Here is a 23344-nt window from a genome sequence, read left to right on the forward strand (position 1 = left end):
TGCAGGGAAGGGTCATGTTGGTCACAGGTTCAGAATGTCCCATCTCCTGGATTTATATGAATGGACAAGGGGAAGGTAAGTTCGAAGAGGTAGGGCTTGGTGAAAACAAACAAAACCAAAAGACTTTCTTTGAAGGGCCCTGCTCTTTTAACCCACAAAAGGCCTATTTTTTAATCAGCCCAGTTATGTCGGACTCTCCTGAGTTCCCATACATTTTGTTTTAGAGAGCACTGTATAGTTTCAAAGAATATTAGTGCTGGCGGTGGGGTTTGGAACAGAGATTATCAGAATATTAGAACCTTAGAACAGGGAATGTCAGAGCTGGGAGGGACCTTAGGATAGAGAAGGTCAGAGCCAGGGTGGGGGGCTCCTTAGAATAGGGAATGTCAGAGCTGGGGGGCGGGGCTTAATAGTAAGGATTCATCCACAACACTTTTGATCCTAACCTCAATGCTTTTTTCGTTACATCGGTTAGAATCTTAGACCTAGAAGGCATCTTGCCTTAGAACATTGAACTTAAAATGCCTTAGCTAGGAGATTCCCTCAGAGCAAGAGGTCCCCTTTAGTCTTTACAGGTGTGGAAACTGAGGCCCAAAGATGGAAAGGAACTTGCCCATGGTCACAGAGATAGTAATTAGCAGAGCTCAGACTTAATTCCAGGCCCTCTGACTGTGTCTCAGGCCTCTTTCTATTGTCAGTTTCTAGAAAATATGGCAGTTCAAAAAGCCAAGTCCAAAGGACCCTTTAACATTTCTTAACACTCCATACAGGGATGAATAAGGCACTTGGAAGCTCCCAATCAAGTTCAAGTCATTGAGCTCTCGCTTTCTCTCCTTCTCCCTCTCCCTCTCCTTCTCCCTCTCCTCTTCCTAAGGGGAGCAGGAGTGCCTCTATCAAATGCTCTGCTTAAGTCCAAGTATGCTGTGGTACACCCTGGAGCCACCAGTCCAGCAAATGAAGTTGGTGTAGCATGACCTGTTTGTGTCACAGCCTGTCTTTCAAGATGCTCAGGGACCATCCCTTTTAATAAAACAATCTGGTGTGTTGCCAGCTCAGCAACTCATACTTTGGAGAACTCACCCTATTCCTTTGGCAAATCTGGCCCACTGGGCCCTTCTCCAGGCCCCATCTCACTTACCTGTTCTTCAAATGTTTTTCAGGAATTCTGATGGCATGAATGTACCACTCAACAATTGTATCTGTCAGTTGTTTAGAAGTATCCTGGGATATACTGTTTGCCTGGACCAGTATGTGGCATATCTGTTGTTATCTGAATGTTACAACTGGAAGAGGTCCTTAGAATGCCCGAAATGGGACAGCAGTGCTGAATGAGGCCCTAGAATGTAGTATATAAGTTGTTAGAGCTGGAAGAGGCCTTAGAATACCATATTTCACCAGACAGTCATTGCAGATTTTATGCCTATTTTTTTTTTTTGCAAAAAAAGTGGGGCACAACTATTATGTGAAGCTTTTCAAAAAAATTGTGCCAGTAATACTTTTAGTTTCCACCAAACTCACACCAACTTTTCATTTACTGAATTGCTTTTAGTATGTCCTCGATGGTTAAAATAGTATATATGTACATATACATCCATGTGATTTATGAATAAGTATAGATATGCTGGAGGCACATGCTCAAAAATGTTACTTATGAAGTAAATGATCAAAAAAGTTTGGTCATTGCTGGAAAAGTTGGACAATCCTAAACTGGGCTTCTGAGTACCTGGTACATAGTAAGTGCTTAATAGATGCTTGATTGATGATTAGTTGACTGAGTAGCTCAGATAACAAGCTTTTGTGGAACTATGGGAATTATGCACCTCGATTCACCTGGTGGAAATGATCTCTTATTTGAACTCCAGATAAGTAGCTGCATTTCAGAGCACTATGAGAGGGCCTCACCTCTACTGAACTGTAAGTTTCTTCAGGGCAGGTATCATGTCTCATTCGTTGTTGGATTCCCCCTCTCCACCAACAGCATGGGTCACAAAAACTTGGCGAATAGGTGAATGTCAGTATTGACATCCAGTCCCATGGCCTGTGGTCAAAGCCATGGTCCTAACTGCAGCATGCCTTTTCTCCCCTTCCTCCTCAGACCCTGAGTATACTCACCATCACTTCTAGCAAGAGCTCCGGCATTTACATCTGCACTGCTCACAACAAGGTTGGCAGGGACGAGAGAGTCATGAAGGTCTATGTCTCAGGTAAATAAAAAATGGGACTAGGGGTGTGTGCTAGGCAGAGGAGGGTGGGCTGCCACCTCTGCAGTGGGATTACAACATTTGAAACTGTACCACCTAAAGTATGACAGAGGCTACAGATTTCCAAGCTGGAAGGGAAGGACTCTAGAGGACATTTCACTGGCCTAACTCAACTTGTTCAAGGTCACACAAGGTAAAACATGAGAGCACATCCTAGTCTCAGACCTGTGTCCTTCTAAATATGTTAGAATTATAATACTTCTCCCCTTATGGAGCTCTTAGATTAAAGGCATTTCATCCCTAAGATCCCCCAGTTCAAATAGAAATGTGGCCCAGTGGGCCATGATCAGCCATAAGTAATTTTGGAAGGAACGGCTTTTAAGAACATATATGGCTAGCTCCTCAAAGTATACACAAGTCTTTTAACACAGATAATCTGATTTTCTCCTTACGATGACCCTGAGAGGTATATCACGTGGATACCTCTTCTAAGACCTCTGCCTCTTCCAGCTCTGATGGTCTCAGTTCTGGTGTATGTCTTTTAGAGTTACATTTTATGATATTCTGACCTTCTAGTCTGACCTTCCCTGTTTTAAAGTTTCTCCCAATTCTGCCATTCTCTGTTCTGGTGTATGTCTTTTAGCTTCAATATTCTATGATGCTCTGATCAATTCTCTCTTGGCCTATAAACAGTTTTTAGAGAGTAGAAAAGGAAGCTTGTAGGAATTCAGTGCTTAAATAATATGGTTGCCTTATTGGGACAAGATGCTTGGGGTGGTAGACTGAAAAGGCAAAGTAGCCTGGCCAGGGGCCCAGGCAAGGCCAGGTGATAACTGTGGGGCCTTGGGAACTTTGATCTTGGCCACTTGGAGGAGGACAGGGTGTTTTTAGGGTTGTTGGCTAGGACCCAACGACTTTCTTAGAACAGAGAGTTCCACTTTATAGGAGGAGAGGGAAATGCCTCTCACATCTAATCAGTTACCAAAGAAATCATGTCTGACTGATCTATTAGAATTAGTCAAGAGTAAAAAAGTCTAAAGATAAGCAAAGACTTGTGGATACAGTTTATTTGAGAGGACAGAAGTGTGCCAAGAAGCCTTGGTCAAGGTTCTGTACCAGAAGGTATTTTAAAAAGTGGACTCACCAGGGGATTGAAGGAATGTTTTGTTATGGACAAAACTGGCCTGAAGAAAGAGACACAGGGAAGGGATAAACAGATCCTTCTCTTCAATGAGAAGTGTAAATAATGGGATCCCTCAGAGATTAGGAGGGGACTGGTCTTAACATTTTTATAAATGATGCTGAAGAAAGAATGAACAGCAAAACTCCCAAGCCTGCCAGTAACTCCTTCCAGGAAGGGAGATGCCCAGCAGACAGGGATCCATCTACCACTCACAGAGCTCACAAGGCCTGGCAGGGAGATGCCCAGCAGACAGGGATCCATCCCACTACTCAGAGCTCACAGGGCCTGGCAGGGAGATGCACAGCAGACAGGGATCCATCCAACTACTCATAGAGCTCACAGGACCTAGTAGGGGCCTCCAAGTGGCAGGCGAGCTTCAGGCAGCTAGCATCAGACTTGGCTATAAAGAGAGATGGGATACTGAGGTTGTGAGTTTGAGGAAATGTTATGGGAAGACTTGTTGGCTGTACCAAGTAAAAAGCCCCATCTTCACCACAAGCCTGGGAGGCAGAACTACAAATACGAATACCTCTGGAGGAAGAGAGGGAGGGTCAAGGAGGAGCACTGGATCCAGGATATGGCCTCCAGAGGCCATGGAGGCCAACCCCCTTATTTCTTGCAAATAAGAAAACTGAGGCCTAGGGAATAAAGGTGAAGGACAGATTCGAGAGATGTTATGAGGGTAGGATTGACTGGATGTGGTGACTGATTGGCTGGGAAAAATGAGGAAGAGGGAAGAGTTAAAGGTCACACCAACATATGGAACACGGGAGAATGGTGACAAGTGGCCAGGCCTTGGTTTGGGCCAGACTGATGTTGAGACGCTACTGGGCCATCCAGGGGGAGATGTCCAGCAGGCAGATGGGGACGTGGGGCCAGAGCTCAGTAGAGAGCTGTGGCTTTGGGAGTCCTAATTCCCTACGTACAGGTTCAGTGAGCAAGTTCAATCCATCTTGTTTCAGGAGGTAGCTGTGCATTGACAGATGGCATTCAATGATTTCACGGCATTCAGTGGGATCATATTCAGTTCACTCAAACTCAACAGCATTAATTAAGCACTTACTGTATGCCACAGTGACTTATTTTGTGACCTTCAGTAAGTAACAAAACTGAAACTTGAACCTGGATCTTCTGCGTCAAAATCCAGTGTTCTTTTCCTTGCTGCCTGAGCACAAGTAATGGATGGAGAACTGGCCCAAGTCCTGGGTTCAGGTCCTGCCTCTGACTCCTGCTGGCTGGGTGACTCTGGGCAGGTCACTGAACCTCTCAGTGCTCTAAGCAGCTTTCTAAGACACCAAGTTGAAGAGGAGCTTCTCTGAATTGGTAGGAGTGCTCTCACCTAGGAGTCCCTTCTATCAATGAAATCACAGATTCAGACCCTAGGCTTATTTCTAGCTTCTACTGCTTGTCAGGGGATGGGGATACAAAGAGAAAATTAGCCTTGTCCTTGAGAAACTCACATCGTGATGTATCCAGTGATCACATGGTGTGTTGCAATTACATAGTTAGTGTTATTGCACATTGAGTGATCCCCTGGTCTGTCATGAGCAAGTTGGCATATGGAAAGAAAAGAACAGAAAATGATCAAATACAGCAGCACACGGTGAAACTAAGCTATGATTTGCAGAAAGATTTGTTCTCATTTTGGATTTTTTTTGGAGGGAGAGTAGGAATGCGGGCCACCTGTACCTGAGATTCCAATATTAGTTGGGAACTCCCAGTGTGGGGTCTCCTTCCATCAAAGTAGAGCAGCACCTGGTCTACTGAGAAGCGCTGAGAAGCCTCTCAACTCTGAGGCCACTGTACCACATGTCTCTCCCCTTCTTATTGGCTGCCATCCTAAACGAAGCATAAAAGAGGCAGGTTTTGATCAAGAAAATTTGGGTTCAAGTCTTGCTCTGGCACTTTCTGAAGGTCAGAAAATACATTGCTTCTCCCCTCTGAGCCTCAGTTGCTTTATGTGGAAACTGAGGATGTTGGATTTGATGATCCCCTAAAATCCTTTCAGCCATTGAATCTGAAAATCTCATAATTCCTACTAAAGCTCCTTCTTCTGGGTATGCCTGAGAAGATGTTATTTCCTGGGACTAGACGTGTGACTTGACTTATCACAAAATAACTCATCATGAGCCCTGCTGAGTGGTATTTTATGGCCTAGAAAAGACATTTTTCCAAAAAGGAATATTAGGAAAACCTCTGTGGTTATACAATCCCACCCCTTGGTTCCAGGCTCCACCCTTGGAGTGCTGCCCCCCAGCTGCCTGCTGACCCTGCCCCCAGCTGTGTCCTTAAGATCCAGATGGAAATGGGCTGCAGTTGCAACATATGGGACTAGGCACAGATCTTGAGAGTTAGAGATGCTTCATTTTGAACTTGAAACTGAGTCAGGTTGACTGACTTGTTCAAGGTCACATGAGTCACTCTGGAGAGGTGGACAAGGATGGAGTTCTGGTATCACAGTACTCACAGTCTTCTTGGGGCTTATCAGGAACTGATGACCCGAGCTTGTGGCTGAGTATACAGTACCCTTGAGATGCCTTAGGTCATTTAATCTTCCCAGTCATCCCTTGAGGTAAGCACGAGAGGGATTCTTGCTCCCATTTGGCAGAAGAGGAAACTGAGGTCTATTCCAGCTCAATCCTCAGAGGCTGTAGAGTCCAGCTTTTTAGAGGAACCTCAAAGGAGTGCTCTCATCCTTCATCCAATGCTGGATCTTGGCTTGGGGGTCAGTGACTACCTTTTCCTGCTCCTCCCAGTGTCTCATCATGTGCTCAGAGCCAAGTCGCTGAGTGAAGGAGGTGGTTGTGAGGCTGGTCCTACATGGCCCTGCAGAGAGAAATGGAGCTTAGAGAGGACAGGGAGAGTGGGGTGGTGGAGGGGAGGCTGCAAGGACCTCTAGGGGGTTACTGAATCATATTGCAATGTTTATAGAGGCAGTGGCTGCTCCTGAGGCACATGTATATCCTGCCCCCCCCCCTTACTCTCCTCCACCTGCTGACCCACACTGCCAAGGCCAAGGCTGAGGGGGAGAGCACTCAAGCCTGTCTAGAAACAGAGGTCCATCGAGATGATAAGACCTGGAAGGAACTAGTGTAACCCCCTCATTTGACAGAGGAGGGAAATGAGGCCTATGGAGGGGAAGGAACTTCCCCAATACGAGATCCTAGATATAGACTTGGAAGGGACTTCAGAGGCCATTTGACAGAGGAGGAAACTGGGACTCAGGGAAGGGAAGGGAAGGGACATAGCTGGACTCAAACTCAGGGCCTCTGACTCCCAATCCATCATTGAGGCAGATGGTGGCACAGAGCATGGCACCTAGAGTCAGGAAAACCTGAGTTCAAATCCAGCCTCAGGCACTTCCTAGCCATATGACTGAGCAGATCAGTTTCCTCAATTATAAAATGGAAAATAATAGCATATACTAATAGTACCTGTTATAATCAGCATAATATACACCTACCCCTCAGGGTTGTTATAAGGATCATGCGCAGTCATATTTTTTCAAGCGCTTAGCATAGTACCTGATATATGTAATATATAAATGGGAGCAGCTAAGTGAGGCAGTAGATAGAGCACCAGGCCTGGTGTTAGGAAGGTTTGAGCTTAAATCCAGCCTCAGAACTAGCTGTGTGACCCTGGGCAAGTCACTTAGCCCTGTTTGCCTCAGTTTCCTCATCTGTCAAATGAAGTGAGGGAAATAGCAAACCACTCCAGTAGCTCTACCAAGATTCATTCCCTAGCCTCTACTGTGTGCCAGATACAGATGACCCCAAATGAGGTCAGAAGAGTCAGACACAACTGAACAGCAACAATAAATAAATGCTTATAGAGGATATCTAAACGCTTATTCCCTCCCCATTGTACCATACTGCCTCCCATTTGGTTGGTCTCTGTTGTCAGTAAGTTAATTCCAAAGGAATTCTAGTTCTGCAGCATTTCCCCGTGGTGCCAGAGTCTGCCCTGGCTTACACTGGAGAAGCCTGTTCTTTCCGGGACTAACCAAGGTCTGCTGTGGAAAGCCTACAAGGCATTACCTCATTTGTTCTCCTTGTCTTCATCTCCAGATGGGCCCCCCCAAGACTGATTGATATGGTCCATATGGGTTTCCTGTTGTCAGCTCCCCAGTGCCTACCATCAGACTTAACCCGGATCTTCCATCTGAAGGGTGGCCCGCAGGGACACTCTTAGTACAGGCCTAGGGGCAAGGGGGAGAAAGGAAAGAAAACTGGTTTTCATCTAATTCTTTTCCAGGCATTGGCTGAGAAGGTGGCCCCATTCTCTCCCCATCCCCCATCCCTTGACACTTAATGGATCTCCAATTTATACAAAAGTTGCTTCCATCTCTTTGCATGCTCTTAACATGTTTATAGGGCACATGGAGAAGGGGTCTGTGTCATCTCAGCCCATCTCCCTGCATGGCCAAGAGTTGGCAGCGCAGTCCTGACAAGGGTCTGAGGCAGAAATCTGGAGGGGGCAGAAGTTTTCAATTAAGCCAATCTCTAAGCAAAGCCCAGGAAATTAAAACCAATTATTTCCTTGTAAATACAAATGGAGTCAGCCTCCCTTTCTGCCTTCCCCTGATGACTGCTGTCTCATCAGGTAAGACTGTACAGCCTAGTTGGGGAATAGAGGAGAGTAAGCCTAAGTGCTGAAGACCCAGGGCAGCTCCTTTGGCCTGGGGTGGGGGAGGAAATTACACTCTAGACCAGTGAGACAGAGAGCCTGTGGCGAACAGGGGAAGTATTGTCTAGTTCAGGACCTGGGGCTTCCCCCAAGCCCAACCTCCAACCCCCAGCAGCCTCTTCTGGTAGGGTCCTTTCTTCTGCTTGTGACCCTGGAGTCCCAAGTATCCCCTGCTTGTCTCCTGCTTCTGACTCTAGGGTCCCAGCATGGGAATGAGAAGATGGGCTTAACAGAGGTGGGCACATGCCCAACTGGGCAGGGTATATCTGGTATGGGTTCCATGACCTCTCAAGTTCCCTTTCAGCCCATGGGGTCCAGGGAGCAAGAACTTCCCTGCCTAATTCAGGGCAGGGCAGGCCAGTTACCCCTCTCCTTTCCAAATCAAAATGAGTGAGTATTACATGTAGTAAAAAGAGCCCTAGCTTTGGAATCAGAGGGCCTGGGTTCAAATTCTGCCTCTGTGACCTGATGAGAGTCTCTTCCCCCCCTGGGCCTCAGTTTTCCCTCTGTAAAATGAGAGAGTTGGATTAAATGACCTCCAAGGTGCTTTTTAGCCCTGGACTCTCTGATCCTACCCCATATATTAGGAGCACAAAACACTTGGAAAGGAAAAGATGAGCATAAGCATGGCAGCTCCCTCACTCCCAGAGCCCTGTGCTTGGGAAGAAAGAGGCCTGTGTTTCTGATCCACAAGTAAAAGCTACCTCTTTTGAAGAACTCCCTTACATACATACCGAGTATTGCATTGTTCCAACCACCCCCTTCCTTCCCCACACCATGCCCCCCTCGCCATACACATACACTCTACCTGTAATCAGAAGCATGTGTTTAATATTGGCTTTGTCACTGAGCTTCTCTGAGTTACTATTATGTTTCTTTTTTATGGCCAGCAATACGAGACAAGGGTTAAGCCCCTTGCCCTTAAGGAAGATTCCCCTGGTTCCTACAGTCAAAGCTATTGTGAACCTTGGGCTGCCTCAGCCTGCCTAGCATCCTGCCTGGTGATTTGTCAGTTATAGCTTAGCTGAGGTGAGATGAGGTGAGTGGGAGTCTTAAGTTGACTCCCACAGTTGCTCTTTACTGTGTACCTGGGTACATCCCTTCCCCAATTGGCCTAGTGAATGCTCCAGGCAGGGCCTCAGCTTCCCTGGGGAAGATGGCATGAAGGAGAGGGATGGCACAGAAAATTGCCCAGGGCCTTTGGTTTTATCTCCAAATTCATGAGATGCTCAGTGCCATCCTGCACTGAGTGCGAGGATTCATTAAGCAGCCTTTGAAGTTACTGGAGTATCATCACACAAGGAACAGAAGGTCCCTTCCAGTCAGCCTTTGCTGAAAAAGTCACTGTCTGCTTACCTCCTCCTTCAGTTTTTCATATCTGATGCTCTTTGATGCCTGGGCTAGTGTCTTCTACTTACATCGAAGCTGGCCCCATATTTGGGAGAAGAGCAAGGCTGGTACCTTCACTAAGGTTATTGGCAGCACCTGTACCAGGGTCCAGTGGCCCTGCAGTGGCTTCAGCTAGTTCTATTGGCTCTGTGTCAATATGAGGGTGGGATATGGGAATTCTTAACTGCAAACCACGCCATTTAGGAGTTGAATTGAGGTGATTAGATAAAATCAGCATCAATTCCAGAGCCTGTCAATGCCAATGACCAAATGCAGCAGCTGGGTTTTGTATCGCTGGATGCAATAGTTCAAGAGAGGGCCATGATCAAATTAAATATTGGCAGAATAAAAAAACTCAAGTCAGCCTGGAGAAAAGGAGGGGAAGTTTGTAGGTAGCCCCAAGAAATGGTGCTGGGTCCTATTTTACATGATGATCATCATCTTCACTTGTGTAAGCAGCTTAATTAAATCACAGGCAGGACCTATAGTCTGGGAGACCCAAGTTCAAATTCTGCCTCCAGTTCTTTCCAGCTGTATGACCCTTGAGGCAAGTCACACCACCACTGCCTGCCTCAGTTTCCTCATCTGTTAAATAGGGATCATAGCAGCACCTATCTCCTATGGTTGTTGTAAGGATCGAATGAGATCATATTTGTAATGCCCTTTGCAAACTTTTGGGCACTGTATAGATCCTAGGCAGTGGTTACTATCAACCCATCACTTAATAAGTGCCTTTGAGGTGAATAGCTAGCTGATTATCTTTTGAGAGAGAAATCTTGCATTTTGACTCCTGACATCTATTCAGAAACAAATGAACAAACCCCTACAAGCTAGCTTGCCATTTGTCTCCCCAATTAATACCTCCCAAATTAATAATTAATTTGGAGTCACTCTTGATTGAAGCAAAATTGAAGCTTATGTGTGTCCTCACAACCCAGTGTAATAGCAAGCATCCTGACACATCCAGGAGGGCCTGCTAGCACAGGTTCTTAAATCTGCTTTTCTAAAAAGAAAGCAACTTTTGAGGAGTCAGCAATCTTCTTTAATCACATATACCACAGAGAAAATATAAGCAGAGAAATAAAGACCAACAGACAGGGCTTCTAACTGTCTGACCATTAGTAATACATACATCACAGATCAACAGACAGATCCAACTGTCTGACCATTACATACATACATGGTACATACATACATACATGTATGCATACATAGTTACCAGAGAGAGAAGCACCGACATCTGGGTTTTCAAAGCCTTGGCAGGGGGTGGGGGAACGCTCCTTAACAGCTACCCAGAGTCTCATCTGGTACAGACACCTTCCAAAGAGTAAACCCCAAAGCCAAACCTCCTCTCAGAGTATATATTCACTTTTCAGAGCCAGAGGGCATCACAACCCCAGTGCCTCATTAGAAATTAACAAAAGATGTGGACCGTCCTACAAAATAAGCCTCCCCTAATTGAGCCTTAATGGTTCCACCTGAGACCTATTAATGGGAAAGGAAGATCTTTAACTCTCATTAAAGTTACATCTGGCCCAGGTGTGATGACTTAGCAGAACTCACTGAGAAAGCAACTTTTCTTCTTCAGCAATCTCTGCTCTACTCATCAAAGTTAATATCCAAAGTTTTAGGGATTGCCTTCAGGCTCATGGTATCCTAAGGGTTAGAGAAGGGTTAGAGGTGGAAGGGAGGACCTATCTGCTATTGTTAAATTTTCACTGTCAGCATTTATACCTCAGAAATCAACACACATTAGGGCTTCACTGATGGTTTGGTTGATTGTCTAAACTTCAAAAAATAATGAGGGAAATGTTAATAATGAAAATTCGACTGAAAAGTGTATGGGATGTGTATTTCTTTTTTCCTGTTGAGCCAACTGTTAAGCAATGAGGAGCACACCAATGGGGAGGCCCACCCACGGTCTTTATTCCATTCATTGGCCAAGCAGGATACTGGCCACAAGCTGTAGCCTCCTGAAGTAAGCCACTGAAAACCTAGCTGAAAGTCTCTTCCATTGAACACCTGTCCCGCCTGCCCTTCCTTACCAGACCTCTCCTCTAGAACACGGAAAAGCAAACAAGAAGCAGTGTAGGGAGAGCAGTAAGGAGACCAGACTGGGATTTGGGAACCTAGGTTCTACATCATGCTCTTCCACAAGCTTACTGTGTTGCCTTGGCAAAGTCATTTCTGCTCTTTGGACTTTGAATTGGATGTCTCTTAAGCTTTCTGGCTCTGATATTCTATCTCTGCCTAATGATATCCATTGTTTATGGATACATATCTACATTATTAATAATAACATATTTTTATAGCACCTATTACATACCAGGTCCTGTGCTAAGAGCTTTGCAAATATTATTTCATTTGATCTTCACAACAGCCCTGTGGATATAGTGCCAAGTCTGGAGTCAGGAAGGACTGAGTTCAAATCTGACCTCAGAGACTAAATAGCTATGTGACCCTGGGCAAGTCACTTCAGCCTGTTTGTCTCAGTTTCCTCATCTGTAAAATGAGCTAGAGAAGGAAATGGCAAATCACTCCAGTATCTCTTCGAGGAAAACCCCAAATGGGGTCATGAAGGGTCAGACACAACTGAAAATGACTGAACAACAAGAGTCAGAATCCAAAAATATCTTGATAGACCTCAGCATTAGTCCAACTATTTATAAGATGAAGTTCAGTACTGATAGATATAAAATCTTACACTTTGGCTTCAAAAAATCAGCCTGACAGATATAAAGCAAAAGCGACATGGTTAGAAAGCAGTTTGCCTGAAAGAAGATCTGGGAATTTTAGTGGACCACAAGCTCCTTGTAAATGAACAGTGGCTGCTAAATAGCCCCTTTCTCCTCTGCCCCAGTCAGATCTCATCAGGAGTGTTCCATTGGTTGTGGTGGCCACACTTTAGGAAGGACAGAGAAAGAGTCCAAGGCAGGGTGATCAGCATATTGAAGCCCCTTAGTTGTTGCCATATAATGATTCCTTGGGAACTAGGTCTGTTTTGCCTGTGGAAGAAAGGATATGAGAGCTGTCTTCAAATTTTTGAAGGACTGTCATGTGGAAGAGGGTTCCTACGTCCTCTGCTCAGCCCACTGAAGGCAGATCTGGGGCTAATGGGCGGAAGGCATGGAGAGACCAAGTGAGACTTGATATCAGGAAAACCTGTAATGGTTACCCAGTAATAAGTTCTCCTTAATTGGGGGTCATCAAATTGGGGCCATCAGTGGAGGGATTATTGTTCAGGGACAGGTTCTGGTCACTAACAGTAATATTTCTTCTTCCTCCCAGATGTACCAGGACATGTGGAAACCCAACCTCAAGTCTTGGCAATTGAGGGCCATGATGCACAGCTCACCTGCAGAGCAGCCAGATATATCTATGATGGCCTAGCTTGGTTCAATCCGTTTGGAGAAAGGGTTCCTCTCTCATCCACCGAGAGGCGAGTGAACAAATACTCCATTTCCTTGACTCTGACGATTCGAAATGTGTCCCGCCAACGAGAAGGACAGTATAAGTGCAAGGCTTGGAACCAGAGGAACACCACAGCCATGCTGGAAAGGACTGCTAGACTCTTCTCCAGAGGTAAGAGCCCAGGGCAACTCTACCCCGCAGCAGCCTGCTCCAAGCAGAGTCTGGGATCGGGAGTCAAGGGACTTGGTTTTGGGTTCTGGCCCAGTCACTGATTAGCTCTTTGATCTTAGCAACTCACAATCTTTCTGAAATTCAGTCCCTCATCTGTGGGGTAGGGAGAGGGACTATTTAAACTTTAAGGACCCCTCTTTATGTGGGGTCAGGAAGACCTGCATTTGAATCCTGCCTCAGACACTTACTAGTTTAGTCTTGATTTCGCTTCTTCAATACTCAGTTTCTTCATCTGTAAAATGGAGATGATGAATAAGTGAATTTATTAAGCTTTTACTACGTTCAAAGTGAGGGGGAAACAAACAGAAAATTGTGAATTCTTACTCTCAAGAAACTCTCATTCTAATTTAATATTGTATAATAATATATAATGGTTTATATACATAATAATGTGTATGTAATATATAATAATATATAATGGTTTATATATAATATATAATATTATATAATAATGGTTTATATATAAAAATAATAATGGTTTATTTAATAATCTAATTTAATAATAATAGCACCTACTTCACAGGGTTGTTTTAAAGATTCTAATGTGTATATAGTGTTTTGTAAACCTTAAGTCATTATATAAATGTTAACTATTATTATTATCATCGTTATCATTATTAATTATTATTTTCTTAAGCTTGTACCCCAACTGTTAAACAATGCTACCCACTCCTTACTCTAATATTAGTACACATGTGGTCATCAGTTGCCAGCCACAGTGGCTCAGGGTAGATTTCTCAGAAGAACCAAATGTTGGAAAATGATTTGAAGGAGTCTGGCTATTAATTTAAAACTGATTAAAGAACACCACTTCCCTTACCAGGTAATACAGCCCTGGTCACTGGTCTCATAATGAAATCACAGGAACTGGGTTTCAATTCCAGCTCTGTGACTTGTTGGTTTTATAACTCTGGGCAATTGCTACATCCTTTTAGGTCTTGTGTTCCTCATCTGTAAAGTTAGTGTATTGGACTAGACAGCCTCTAAAGCCCTCCCAGCTCTAGACCTATGGTCCTACATGGGACCCCAGAGTCCCTGCTCCTCTCTGGGTCTCAGTTTCCTCCTCTGTTAAGGGGGTTGAACTAGATTGACACCCTCTGAAGTCCCCACAAATCTCTGCCTGAAGAAGTTTATGAGAGCAAATGGCAGCTGTAAAATAGGGATAATATGGAAGAATAAAAGGAGATAATATTCATAAGATGCTTTGCAAACCTTAAAACTGTATAAGTGCTAGTTGCTATTGTGATGAATTATTCTTATTAATAATTATAATTTAAAATAGTCAACATTTATATAGCACCCACTACATGCTAGGTACTGGGTTCAGCACTTTACAATTATCATCTTATTTGATCCTTACAACAACCCTGGGAGGTATGTGCTGTTATTATTTCTGTTTTACAGTTGGGGAAACTGAGGCAGATGGAGTCACACAGCTAGCAGGTGTCAGAAGCTGAGTTTGAACCCGGGTCTTCCTGATTCCAGGCCCACTGAGCCACCTACTTGCCCCAATGATAACAATAATAACAACCCATGCTTCTTGTTTCTCTTTGCAGAAAAAGTTGCCCCTTATGTCATCGAGAATCTCACCAACCTGGATGTGAACAGCAGTGGCAAGATTGTGCTACAGTGTAAAGTGGGGGGGACTCCAACACCTGGCATCACCTGGCTGAAGAATGGAAATGCTATCTTGCCAGCCTCAGGTGTGTCCTGCCAACAGAGCAGATTTGTCTGAAGGAGGCCCTATTTGCATAGCCTCCCTTAGGGAGTTCTCAAGTGCAAAATTCCTGGCTGGGGCCTCTGTTTTCCCAGGGACTAAGGCCCAGGACACCTCACTTTACCTTGCTCTGGCTTCTTGCCTCTAATACTTGGTACCTGTGGGATCTCGGGTTAATCTGTCTGGGCTCCAGTTAGCTACAGAAGGAGGGCTTCATATGAAATCTCAAAGGGCCTTTCTGGTCCTAAGTCCTATGATCCTTGTCTCATTGAATGGAAGGACATTGTACTCTGCCAACCTGAACTTCCAGCAAATCCTAACCCTGGCACACGCTGGTGCCTTCCAAGAGAATTTGGTATTGCAGTCCAGCTCTATTGCTATTGGGCAGCAAGCATTTATTAAACACTTATTATGTGCCTCACACTGGACTAGGCCCTAGGTATATGGTAACCAAAAGGAAATAGACTCTGTCCTCAATGAGTTTGTATTCCACTGGGGGCAACAGCATATATCTACCTAGGTACACACAAGATAAATGCCAGGATTGCCATCTGGGTCATTCCATCGACTCTTTTACATCATGGACATCCTCTTGTTGAGGGGCCTTTGATTCAGTTGGTCAGTCAATAAGCATTTATTGTATACCTACTGTGTACAAGGCACTGCCCACAAAACTGCCTGTCTACAGAGAAAGCTTTTAAAGGCAGCCTTAGAGCTGGAATCACGAAGACCTGAATTCAAATCCTGCCTGAGATACTTACTAGCTGTGTGACCCTGGGCAAGTCACTTGCCCTTGGTTTATTTCAATTTCTTCATCTGTAAAATGGGAATAATAATAGCACATATCTTCCAGGGTTGTTGTGAGGACCAAATGAGATAATGTGTGTAAAATGCCTTACCAACCTTAAAACATTATTTTTTAAGGCCAGCAGAAAGAGAAAGAAAGGAAAGAAGGAAGGAAGGAAAGCCTCTCTGTAAGAGGGCTGATGGTCAGGAGTTGGGAATGGAGAGAGGAAAACTTCACTAAGGCCTCATTGGCCTGGGAATGTTCTTCCTGGTTGGCAGAATCTTCACTTGCATTGACATGCTGGAGGCAGGGAACTCCTAGGCAGGCTGTTCTATCTCTAAGGGACCAATATTCATTGTAGGCATCTCATTGGAGAACAACACCCTGGTTATTGAACGAGCTAAGAAGGATGATGAAGGGACCTACAAGTGCAAAGCCACCAATGAGATCGGACAAGTCAGCACCTCAGCCCTCATTACTGTGGCAGGTGAGTTGGAACCTCTGGCCTACTAGCCTCACATGGGCCCACTTAGAATTCTGAGCATCGAATGTTGTGCATGCATGAATACCTACCTGTGTCTCCTTTTGAAACTGAACTTCTAGTCCAGTGTGGCATAATGAAAAGAGCATAGTAATTTAGGAATAAAATAAGGGGATTTGACTGGATGCATCACAGAAGGAATGCATCCAAAAATCACAGAATGAATGAATGCAAAAATAGTAGGCTCTTCCTATTTGCTCAGCACTGGAGAATTGAAGAGTGAGACACTCCCCACTCTCACACTTCCAGGAGAGTTGGTCTGCTGGGTGGGTGGAAAGGCCCAACAGTCCTGAGGGTTCATTGGTAGGGCAGATGGCAATGCCTGGAACCACCCTACAGGGTGTAGTCATAGGGAAGATAGTAAGGACTAATGATCTTCCATATTACCAGAAGAATGGTAGAAATTCCTATGCATGGTTATCATCATCGTCATCATCATCATTTTATTATAGTTAGTAATCCATCAAAACGGTGCTCCCATGGGTTCAGTTGCCGTCTCTATAGAGATGATTCCTCAATCTCTCCAATCCCACCTCTTAGACATCTCCAACCAGATGTCCCTTAGGCATCTGAAACTCAACTTGTCCTCAACTGACCTTGACCCTTATCCCTCTTGAAATTCATCTCTGGGGGGAGGAGGGTAGCCTATATTATTCTCATATGTCAAAATTATTTTTATTTCTGTCTCCATTGATATTCACCCAAATGTTCTCTATGACGTTTCCAAATGTTGTCCATCACCTTTCCAAATGTATGGTTCCTGGATTTCCTCCCATAAGTATATTTTTTAAATATATAATAATGGCTTCCATTTACCTACTCTGTCTTTTGAATAAGCTATACCCATCCAGAGTCATATTTCAGTCAGGTTTCACACACCCTCCCCACCCCAAGTTGCAGTAACACCTGTGAAGTCAAATTTACCTCTTTGTATTTGCATCTCTAGTTACTCTAGTGGGGAACCAGTGGCCTCAAGGGTGGGCTTTTGACTGAATTCAGGTATGACAGAATAAATCCTTTTATGAAGGGAATTTGTTCTGTGAAGTTTGAATTTAGTCATAGGGCCTTGCTTGAGGACCACATGTGACGTGGAGGCTGCAGGTTCTCCACCTCTTTCTGTCACCTAAACTTTGGACGTTTGTGACCAAGACTTAAGGCCATGGGTTTTACTTACTGGCACTTTCTTGGATTCAGCACCCTATGAACTCCTGGATACCTTAGCCACTATACTCCTTCCTTCATTATAACCATTGTATCTCCCCTTGGTGGATCTCCATCAACTGTTTTCTTACCTCCTTATACTTTTTAGTTTAAAGTCCCTTCAGTTGGATTTGTAAGACTGTTGACCAATACATTCTGACCAGTCTTTTTTAGGGACACATCATCCCTGCCTGTCATTTCATGTATCCTAAGCCATGGTCCAGAAATTCAAACTGTTTCCTTCTCAAATCAATTTTCCTCTACTTTACCCTTTGCCATCAATGGGTAGCAGCGAGGAAAACACAAGCTGTGTCCACATGGTCTAATTTCTTGCCCACGATTTTGTAAGTTCTGGCAGCATTTTTTGGTTCCTTCTGGAAGAATCATTTGTGCCCAGATGAATCATCAGAAGTGAGCACTGTTCATCTGTTAGGATTAATCTTGAGAGGTTGTCTGTTATGTCTTGGATAAAGGTCCTGGGAAGACAACAGACATCTCTGTATTGTTAGTAACAGGTCTGCCTCAATTCCCCTAAGCAACGAATGAATTACAAACCAATGCTACTCTCTATCAACTTTACTGATTGATCACTCATCTGATAGCTTCTGTGGCTCCTATACCATTCTTTGGAGGACAGATAGCTGCTTTCTCTTAGAGCAACAATCTTTTCCTCTTCAGGAAGGGCCTCAGATTTGTCTCTGAGTCCTAAGTATATGTCTCCCATCATCCTCTGTGTGACATCCTTCCATTCTCTGACCTCTCGACAAGGACCAACTTTCCTTTTCCTATCTTGGATCTCCCTTTTAAAGGCCAACTTCTATTTTTAGAGGCAATTCATTGTTCTTGACAACAGAAAACAAATCCCTCTATGTAAAAGCATTTGTTCTGTAAAACTTGGACTTCATCAAAAAACCACACTCAAGGACCTAGAAGACTGCATGTGGCCTCGAGGCCACAGGTTTCCCACTCCTGCATCACTTTGCCTTTTCTTATAGGAAGAAGACAAGCCTATACCAGGGTTCTAGATAATAATCACTCATCTATGACAAGAATACAAACATTGTGGCACACTGCAAAATTCATCATACTGTCCATATCAATTGTTTTTTTGAAACTATCTTGGCAGCTTTTTTAGGGTTGGCAGATTATTTTACCACTTCATATACTTGATAGTCCCACTCAACTTCTTTTCTCCACGAACCATGGCCTCTCTCCCATCTCCCTGGCATTTGTCTTCTCTATGTGACCAATTTGTTTTACTCACCCGTTTACCCTGCTTGTCTTTCTGTGCTCTCCTTTCCTTGACAACTACCCTGTCTTATCCTTCACGTTAAGTCATTCTCTTTAGGTTCCTCCCCTTACACCTCCTTAGTTCTCCTTGATTCCATCCTTTAACTTTCACAGGAGCTGGAATCAGAATCTGGGCCTGGCCATTATTCTCCTTCAAATATCCTCAATTTCTCCCAAATCTCCCCTCCCCCAGTTGAATGTCCAGCCTTCTTTGTAAGGCTAAGCCCTTCCATGTCACCTACAGGATTTCTTCTTTTTCACCTTAAACACTTCTTCTCTTGCTCGAAACCTTCTGTCACGGAAGCTAAAAGTAGAATGGTCTCTTACAGCCCTCTCAAGTGCCCATACAGGATGGTTTTGCTGATAGAAGGTAAGCTTCTTCAGGGCAGGGACTGCAGTTATCCCTTCCACATTGCCACTTTCCCTATCATGGTTTCCATATATTGCAAGTCAGCATAAGAAATTAAATAGGAATTTGGGGGGAGTTTCGCAGAAGCCACAGACAGCACATGGAGGCCAGCAGATGACAGAAAAAGTTTAAAAACTCAGAAATGCATAAAATATATGTATAGTATTGTATAATATTAATAAAAGTAATTAGTAAAAGAAAAATAAAAAAATCAGGCTTCTTTTCTAGTACAAAGGGAAGGTCAAAAGATTTTATGTGGATTTTCCAAATTACAGGGGCGCTATTCCCCTAACCCCCCATGATGTGGAAAAGATAACTAATTCATTTATATCTGTGCTTGGCACTAAGAGCCTAATAAATATTTACCTGCTAACTGTTTGATTAATTGAGCTGAGTTCTAGTCCTGACTCTTCTCCTAATTAGCTACGTATCCTTGGGTAAGTCCCTTCCTTTCCTATTCCAGGACCTCTGTTTTCTCATCTGTAAAATGAGGAAGTTAGATTCAGTGAGCCCTAAGGTCTCTTGCAGCTCTGAATCCCTTCATCATCCTGCCTTTCTAAACAGACAAGAGTGTTCCTCCCAGAAGCTCCTGCCATCTGTCTCAGAAAGACCAGCCCACGCTCAGTAAATATCAACACACTGACACACACCCACCCATACACACTCATCATACATACACACACACACCCAGAGTTTGACACCTGGGATTGCTGGTAGGCATTTAACAACATGGCAGCCTTTAGAAGACCATACATTTTTGTTCCTTCTGCTCTAGCCTGAACTCAGGTTTTTTAATCCACTTCTTCTGTCTCTGATGCCTTGTTGATAGGTTCTGAGGAGCGCTCCAGTGTTGAGGTCATCATCCTGGTCTGTACTGGCCTGGCAGCCACCCTCTTCTGGCTCCTCTTAACCCTGGTGATTCGCAAACTCAGAAAGGTATGAGAGAGACACTGGGTGGCCATGGAGGCACTGACACTAAGGCTTCGGTTTCCTCTTTTGTAAAGTGGGGGAGGGGAAATGGAGTGGAATGGAGAGGCTAGACTAGATGACCTTTGATACTCTGTCCAGTTCTAAATTCTACAATTCTGGCCCCTGGCAATGCAGGAACACTAGTTCCTTGGCTAGGTATCCTTCCTCTCTGAGTCCTTAGGCAGGGAAGGGTCATAAAAGGTTAGGGCTGAAAACTGAATGCCATTTGACCTCTAAGCATGGCCATTGTGACAGCTCCCTCCTCACAGTTGGCTTGTCTTTCACATTGGATGTTGTCAGAGACCTCTGAAAGGTCTTTGGCAGAAGATAGGGTGGAGGAGTAGGTCCAACCTGGAGGAAGGTACTGCCTGGGAGAGAGAGAGACAGCTGGCCCAGGGTCCAAGAAGGGTTCAAGTCCTGTCCTCAGACACTAGCCGTGTGACCCTGGGCAAGTCATTTTACCCTTGTTTGCCTCCTGTCTCCCAGGGCTATTGTGAGGACTAGATGAGATCAACTTATGACTGTTAGCTGCTGCTCTTCTCTCTAACATATATGGGTGGGATGGATGGCTTAAGTCCTTCACCAAGTGGTAAATTATGTTTCTCCTAACTCTTGTTCCCTCTCAAGGGAAAGAATAGTTCTTAAGTCCCTTTTGCTATGCTAAGAACCCAATGATAGAGGAATTTCAGCCAACAGCAAAAAGGGTCAGAGCTTAGCCAGTCATCTCATTTACTGAGCATAATTTTGGGGAGGAAAAAACATTGATTTCTCCTTACTGTAAGGGGCCTCAGAAGGCAGGCAGTGACTAGGGCGACCTCTGCCTGGCTAAGAATGCCCTCTCCAATGTCACCAATGATGTCAATGGTATCCAATATCACCAACAAGATGGCTAGCCTCTCCTTGAAGACAGGGAACTCCCTCCCTTTTGAGGCAATCTGTTCTACTCTAGGCCACGTGTTAGGAAGGCATCAACATCTACACACCACTTCTGGTTCTACCCTCTGGAGCAAACTGGGACAGGGACTAGCTGGAGCTAGGAAGGACCTTAGAATACATAATACCCGAGCTGGGAGGGCTCTTAGAAAACAGAATGTCAGGGCTGGGAAGGGCTTTAGAACACAGAATGTCCGAGCTTGGAGGACTCTTAGAACGCAGGATGTCCAAGCTGAAAGGGACCTAGAATACAGGATGTCAGAGCTGGAGGACTTTTAGAACACATAATGTCAGAACTGGGAGGGCTCTTAGAACACAGAATGTCCAAGCTGGGAAGGATCTCAGAATATAGAATACCCAAGCTGAGGAGGTCCTAGAATCCAGGAAACCCAAGCTGGGAAGGCTCTTAGAACACAGAATGTCCAAGCTGAGAATGCCCTAGAACACAGGATTTCAGAGCTGGAGGGCTCTTAGAACATAAAATGTCAGAGCTAGAAAGGGTCTTAGAACACAGAATGTCAGGGCTGAAAGGGTTCTTAGAACACAGAATATGAGTTGGGTAAAACCTTTGAAGATTTTTAAGAACATAGTTTCAGACCTAGATGGAACTTTTCCTAGTTCCTTCCTTCTCACTTTACAAATGAGGCAACTGAAACCTAGAGAAAGGAAATGACTTTCACAAAGTCACAAAGTGAATGTGACAGTGGAGCCAAGGTTGGAACCCAGATTTCCAATGTCTCTCCCCCTCCTCCGCACACTAGGATATCATTTGACTTCAGCCTGCCAAAGCACTAATGAAGGGAGATTAAGAAACTGGAGAACCACATGGGGCAGTGGGAATGGGAAAACTTACTAAGACTAGGTTTTCTTTGTCCCCTTGTAGCCCAATGCCCCTGACATCAAAACAGGATATCTCTCCATCATCATGGATCCCGAAGAGATGCCTCTGGACCAGCAATGTGACCGACTTCCCTACGATAGCAGCAAATGGGAATTTCCCAGGGATCGCTTACGGTTGGGTAAGCTGCCCATCTTGTTCTCTCATCCTCTCAGCCCCCTCCAAAGTTACTAAGGAAGTCCAGAGAAAAGTCAGTCTTATAGGAGTGAAGGAGGAGGAATCTATCATTTTGTCATTCCGAGTATCTGGTGGCACACTTAAGCAGAAATGCATCTCTGCCATATGTCCAAGATCCTTTCCCATTTACCAAAGACCTGCCATTCATCTTCCTTGTGAGGGAAGGAGTGTGAGTAGTAATTACTACCCTCATTTTACAGTTAAGGAAACTGAGGCTTAGATCAGAAATGCATCCTGGAAATGGGACCTCTTGAATAGTACTAAGCCCAGGTTTGGAGTGGGGTTGATGTGCCTCTTTCTCATCTATAGAGAGCCTCTGAGCACCAAGGACCAACCTTATTCCATAGACATGCCATCATCTGTAGGGTATGGAGAGGAAGTTACCCAGGGTAAAGTCCCACCTCTTCCATTGACTTGCTTGGCAACCCCTTTCCCTCCTTGGGCCTCAGGTTCTTTTGTAAAATGGGAGTGAAGGATTTCAGTGGAAGGAAATCAGCTTTAGAATTCTGTTACTTCCTACCTGTGTAAACTTGGGCAAGTTCCCTCGGTTCTCTTAGCCTTGCTTTTTTCTTCTGTAAAATGGGGAGACTGGGCTGGATACCCTCTAAGGTCTCTGCTGTAGAGGTCTCTAAATTCTCTTTGAGATTCAATCCTGCCATTTAAAGCCTCAGGGGGAGGTTTAATGACTCTATCTGTCCCCCACATGCTCAGATAGTGTCTCAATCTGCTTGGTGTCTGGGCTACAAGGATGGGGCTGCTATTGTTCCATTGGAATGGTTGCTATTCTCTTGGGACTTCCCTGCTTCCTGCTGCTCATTCTCCCTTCTTACCCTTGAAGGGAAGACCCTGGGTCATGGTGCCTTTGGGAAGGTGGTGGAAGCATCTGCCTTTGGCATTGACAAATCTTCAACCTGCAAAACAGTGGCTGTGAAAATGCTGAAAGGTAATGCTGGCTATCCCTCAGGGGCGTCCTTGCTGAGGAGGTTGGGCATGAGTGGGCTGCCAGAGCTTTGGAGCGGGGAGAACCCAGGGTTTAAACTTGTCTGTCTGCTCATGCTTCTAATAGGGACAGGCTTCTCATCTGGCCTTCTGCATGCAGAGCCCTGTGTTAGTCCAAAACAGGAGCCTGCTACAGGGCATCACAGTTCTTAGAGCACCAGGCCTGGAGTCAGGAAGACCTGAGTTCAAATGCTGCCTCAGGGTCCTGTGGGACCCTGGGCAAGTCACTTCACCTCTGTCTGCCTCAGTTTCTCTACCTTTAAAATGGAGATAATAATAGCACCTATCTCCCAGTGTTGTGAGGCTCAAATAAGTTAATAATT

The 23344-nt window shown here is 44.7% G+C and overlaps 1 protein-coding gene across 1 annotated transcript in view; it reads left to right on the forward strand.

The window, feature by feature from the left end:
• LOC140515696 (vascular endothelial growth factor receptor kdr-like) overlaps window positions 1–23344 on the forward strand; it is a 193888-nt gene that overhangs the window by 133113 nt on the left and 37431 nt on the right. The window contains exons 12-18 of the mRNA XM_072626531.1: window positions 2096–2204; window positions 12748–13041; window positions 14658–14804; window positions 15967–16092; window positions 19875–19981; window positions 21831–21966; window positions 22861–22965. Coding sequence (XP_072482632.1) covers window positions 2096–2204; window positions 12748–13041; window positions 14658–14804; window positions 15967–16092; window positions 19875–19981; window positions 21831–21966; window positions 22861–22965 — 1024 coding nt within the window. The remainder of the gene's footprint in view (window positions 1–2095; window positions 2205–12747; window positions 13042–14657; window positions 14805–15966; window positions 16093–19874; window positions 19982–21830; window positions 21967–22860; window positions 22966–23344) is intronic.

This window comes from Notamacropus eugenii, chromosome X, assembly GCF_028372415.1.
Source record: "Notamacropus eugenii isolate mMacEug1 chromosome X, mMacEug1.pri_v2, whole genome shotgun sequence".
NCBI lineage: Eukaryota > Metazoa > Chordata > Mammalia > Diprotodontia > Macropodidae > Notamacropus > Notamacropus eugenii.